General features: G+C 35.6%; 1 protein-coding gene across 2 annotated transcripts; it reads right to left on the minus strand.

Moving 5' to 3' along the window:
- Positions 1 to 94: 94 nt before the first annotated feature.
- On the minus strand, positions 95 to 4,145 carry LOC111377749 (probable serine/threonine-protein kinase PBL19). Of its 2 annotated transcripts, none has more exons than XM_023000873.1 (4): positions 3,241 to 4,145; positions 1,708 to 1,968; positions 1,415 to 1,537; positions 95 to 718 (listed from the first exon to the last, which is right to left on the minus strand). In XM_023000873.1, exons 1-4 carry the CDS (start codon positions 3,592 to 3,594, stop codon positions 359 to 361), a joined length of 1,098 nt encoding a protein of 365 aa, XP_022856641.1. In that variant the 5' UTR covers positions 3,595 to 4,145; the 3' UTR covers positions 95 to 358. The 2 variants fall into 2 exon arrangements, with proteins under 2 accessions (XP_022856641.1, XP_022856640.1); XM_023000872.1 differs by having other exon boundaries at positions 1,415 to 1,540; positions 3,241 to 4,144.
- Positions 4,146 to 4,811: the final 666 nt, after the last annotated feature.

Here is a 4,811-nt window from a genome sequence, read left to right on the forward strand (position 1 = left end):
TTTCCCCCCCCCCCCCCCTTTTTTTTTTTTTGGTATAAGGATTTACTCTTGTACTTGCTTTTATGAAACTTCGCTCTTCAGAAGGAATGAAATAGAAAGCACAAAAATATCCCCAACTCTCTACTAGCATTGGTTAATCCTATGCAGGAGTAACGAAAATGATTCCAAGGAGTTACAGTGAATTGACTAGGAAAGAAAATATTCAGATATGCACAATATGACCGTTTTGTCCTTTACATTCAAGCCTGAACAGTACGGGCCATCTCTCTACCAGCATTGGTAACTTCTATTCTGCTAAATGGTTTATCTGAGGCAGACAGTTTAGTTCTAGATGACTGAGGACTTCTCACATTTGAAGTTATTCTGAATCTTGAATTGCTTGCTTCAAGATCTCGACCACTTCACTCATAGCCGGCCGATCTTTCGCATTTTTGTTTAAGCAGCTATCTGCCAACTTGGCAATTCTCCTGGCCGCAGTTAAGGAATATCGGTTTTGGAGCCGGGGATCCATTATCATGTTAAATCTCTTGCTATCAGCTGGGAAATGTTTCACCCAATCTAGAAGCTTCTGCTCCACAGTTGGGAGGTTTCTTTCCAAAGTCCGCCTTCCTGTGAGTATCTCGTAAAGCACAACTCCGAAGCTCCATATATCGCTCTTGATTGTAAGGCGACCCGTCTCGACATATTCGGGGGCAGCATATCCACGTGTCCCAATAGGCTAACACCATAAAGTTTAAAATGTTAGGGACTAAGCCATCATCTCAATCACGAGGACAATGTTAAGCAAATAACATTAGAAACATGCAAGCAAATACACAAAATTTCTGATGCTAATTTACTCTTAACGTGAAAGCTATGTGCACCAGCTGCTACAAATATTCACATTAAATGAAAAGGAATTATGATTTGCGATCTTAAACTTCAGTCTGTATCACTCTGAAAAACAGCACCATAAATAATCCTTTATATAATATAGAAACATTAAGGCGACCGAAAACATGCATAGAATGCCTAATATACTCTGAGAACCCGAAATAGCCACAAAACAGTTCTTATAAGAGCAAAAATACATATTGATTAAGGTCTGGGGTATGATTTTGCAGTTGAAGTTCCTGAGTTTAGGTAAACTAAACAAAAACTAAGGATTAGGAATTTGGATCAAATTAATTAAAAAGAGAGATCGCCGTAAATAAAAAATGAATTTTCTTCACACTGTAGGTTTGTATTAGCATAGGTATTTTTGGATATCTAGCTGGGAAAAAAAATGCGAAATAGTTCAAACAACTACTTATCAAGTGAACTGTGTACCAAACAGCCACAGACAAGTAAATCCTTGTTTGAATAAATGCGTTCAAGATGGATTTCGCAGTATCTAAATTCCCATTCAACTCAACTTAATCATTTCACTACTTACTGCTGTAGACACGTGAGTTTGGCCTCCAGTTGGACCTTCCCTTGCAAGTCCAAAGTCGGAAAGCTTGGGATTGAAATCCTTATCCAAAAGAACGTTTGAGGATTTGAAATCTCGATATATCACCTGCTGATAGAGGACAAGAAAAAATAGCTAAACAACTTGTACCTCAAGTTACTATTCATGATATTCTCAAAAGCTCAAGAATTTCTTGCTGTTGATGCATGACAAAGAATTGTTAAACAGAGTTCTATACAATTACATTGAAAAAAGAGACCACACCAAAAGAGAGGTACCTGAACTTCCACGCCCTCGTGTAGATAAGCCATTCCTTGAGCTGCCCCAAGAATAATATGTAGTCTTGTGCTCCAAGGAACTGTTGGCATTGCCCGGTTGAAAAGATGATCCTCCAAGCTCTTATTGGGCATGTATTCGTAAACTAATAAGCGTTGAATTCCTCTTTCTCCATCCAAAGCGCAGTATCCCAAAAGCTTTACGAGGTTGGGATGATCCAGAGCTCCAAGGAATTGGACCTCTGCAACCCATTGTTTATGGCCCTATATGATGTACAAACAATTCAGATGTATATTTTTAGAACCCGAAAAAATACATAAAATTTTAGGAAATATAAAAAAAATATTAATTTCGTAACTAATGAACGAGGGTTATAAACATATTTTTGTGAAATTGGAAGGAGATCATTCTGAGGTAACAAAGTTTTTGGGCTAATAAAGTAAATAAATTGTCATGGAAGACATTCTAAGGATAATTCAAAAGAAATTCGAGAACCCATTGTGGAAAGTCATACATGCAAGTCAAATTATTGTTCTATATTTAAGACTAAACAAAGTAACTCAGCAAGATAAAGGTATCTAATCAGGACATGATGATTTAAACAAAACCAACATTTTGCATTGCTAATATCGTCTATTCCTGTCATAAGAATTAGAATCCACTTTTATCTTGGTTAATCATAAGTGAGATGCACTTCCTGGCAAATGCATCCTTTCTGTCATCTCAGTAAGTCTTTCTCTTTCTTTTTTAGCTAAATACTACATTAAACGAAATCTCAAATAGTACTTCTACAGTTACATCGTCTTTGTTTAACTAAAAAATGCTTGTTGCTATTTATACGACAATCATTCTTAGATATCAGATTTAGTAAAAATAAAAACCGAATTTTCACATTTATGAGATTGGGCCATAAAATATATCAGAATGAATAATATCATTCCCTATCATGTTGAAGCCTTGAGTTCCAATTTCCATAGTATCTCACCATGTTTAATTCCACATTTAAGCTAAATTAACTCTTTCATCACTAAACATAATACATTTGCACTTAGCTTCAAAATTATCAGAAAATTGATAATCCAATCCCTCACTTTCATAAGAAATAACAGTGGTGTAGAAACATGAGGTGAAATAGGAATCAATCACCCCACAACATGAGAACTGTTAAATACAATTTAAATGGAGAAAATCGCCTAATCTCTAAGCTTTTGACGAGGAGGTCCGAAATAGTACCAAACCAAGCAAAAGTTTCTCCTGCTCCATCATCCATTCATAAAAATTATGCATAGATGAGGTTCAAGAAATAAGCTCAGAAAGCACATATTGAACAAATATAACTGAATAAATCTGTCCAGTCTTTAACCAAAACCATTCAATGAAGTGGTTCAACTCTGCAAAATATAAAAAAGGCCTGGATTTTGCTACCCATTTATAAAAATTGTGCGCATGTCCCACAACATGTAGAAAATGATTCAATTAGTAGATTTATGGACTCTTTAATGGCTCAAGATTTTAGATCAACGCGAAACAAATACCTGTAATCCTTGTGTATTGAGTTTTTTAATGGCAACCACCATGGAATCCCCCAACCCATTTGGAGGCATAATTGTTCCTTTATAAACACTCCCAAAACCACCTTCTCCAATCTTCAGCAGCCTGTTGAAATTATTAGTTGCTTCCCTCAGTTCAAACAATGAAAAATCCCTCAAATTCTGCTCTCTTTCTTTGTACATTTCCTTTATACTCCGAGGGGATGAATATGAATCAGTGGACTTAGATACACGTCTTAAATCCAAATTATCTGATTTTCTGTGATTAGTCAATTCCGGCGCCGATCTCCGTTTCTTGGATTTCGACTTGTCTTTGAATATCGTAAAACACTTCATCATTTTTCAAAAAACAATAAAAAAAATACAAAGTCCTTTAAGCCCACAAAATTTTTTTTCTGCACAAGCTTTTGAAATTGAACAAATAAATTCTGCTGAAAGGTGGACAGAAACGGGGGTACAAAAAAAGAGATAAAAATACAGAAAATCGAAATGATTGGATGGAAAATAGAAAGCAAAAAACAGAGATAAAAGGGTACAGAAAAAAATAAATAAATAAAATTGAACTGGGAATTAATTGCAGAAAATGTGTAGAGAAAAAACTAGTCAAAATTCATGTGGGAAAACAGAAAATGCGTTGTAATCAAGGAACATGTATGCGTGTTAAAATTTACAAGTGGAATCGCACTTCGCAAAGAAAAAATTATGAAAGGATAATTAGATAAGAGTGGAAATGAAGGCGTTGATTTCAACATATTTCAACCAAAGGAAATTCAAAGACTAAACTATGATACAGATGTAGCATTCAACAAACTGAAATTGAATTGCAGTTGTTGCTTAGAAAGTTTGGCATTGGTCAAACTTCATAGCCGACTTCAAATTCTCTCTCTCTCTCTCTCTCTCTCCCCCCCAAGTTATTGTCTATTCACTTAGGATGTCAAACGGGCCGAGCGGCTCGTAGATCCGGCTGCTCAGCTCATAAAAATTAGGCTCGTGGACAGTTCGGGCTCGTCAAATGATGAGTTCGCGCCGAGCTAGGCTAGTCGAAAAAATTGAATTTAAAAAAAAAGGTGCAAAAAAAAAATAAAAAAAAAACACGAGCTCACGAGTGGCTCGTGGGCTCGGTCACAAGCTCGTGGGCCGAGCCGAGCTCGAGCTCGGCTCGTCACGAGCCCGAGCCGAGCTCGTTATCTATCGTCAGCCTATATAGTTCGACTCCACTTGTCTCCAACTCAAGAAGTTAGCCGAAAGGATACGTAGGCAATATTAGATTTTATTTAAACTCTTTTCTTAACATGTTTGATAGTAATTTTAAAAAGTAAAAAATTATTTATGAGATTAATAAGGATTCGTATGGTATAACTTTTGAAAAGTCGAAAAGAATTTTTGAGATTCAAAAATTATTTTTGAACTAGTTTAATTAATTTTATGTAAGTGTTTGTTTTAGTTAGAAGATCTTTTAGAGGGAGTTGGTCCTATGTGACTTCATTTTCGAAATATAAAACTCTTTTAAAAATTAGTTTTTGAACAAAAATGATAATAGCTTCCTTGAAAAACTC

The sequence above is a fragment of the Olea europaea genome, unplaced genomic scaffold, assembly GCF_002742605.1.
Source record: "Olea europaea var. sylvestris unplaced genomic scaffold, O_europaea_v1 scaffold1714, whole genome shotgun sequence".
Classification (NCBI taxonomy): domain Eukaryota; kingdom Viridiplantae; phylum Streptophyta; class Magnoliopsida; order Lamiales; family Oleaceae; genus Olea; species Olea europaea.

Excerpts from the sequence above, each read along its gene's own strand:
- LOC111377749 (XM_023000872.1), bottom strand. The coding sequence starts at position 3,594 with ATGATGAAGTGTTTTACGATATTCAAAGACAAGTCGAAATCCAAGAAA. Across the intron at positions 1,969-3,240 it reads TCAATACACAAGGATTACAG|GGCCATAAACAATGGGTTGC; the intron begins GTATTTGTTTCG and ends TACATCATATAG. Across the intron at positions 719-1,414 it reads AAACTCACGTGTCTACAGCA|CCTATTGGGACACGTGGATA; the intron begins GTAAGTAGTGAA and ends TTATGGTGTTAG.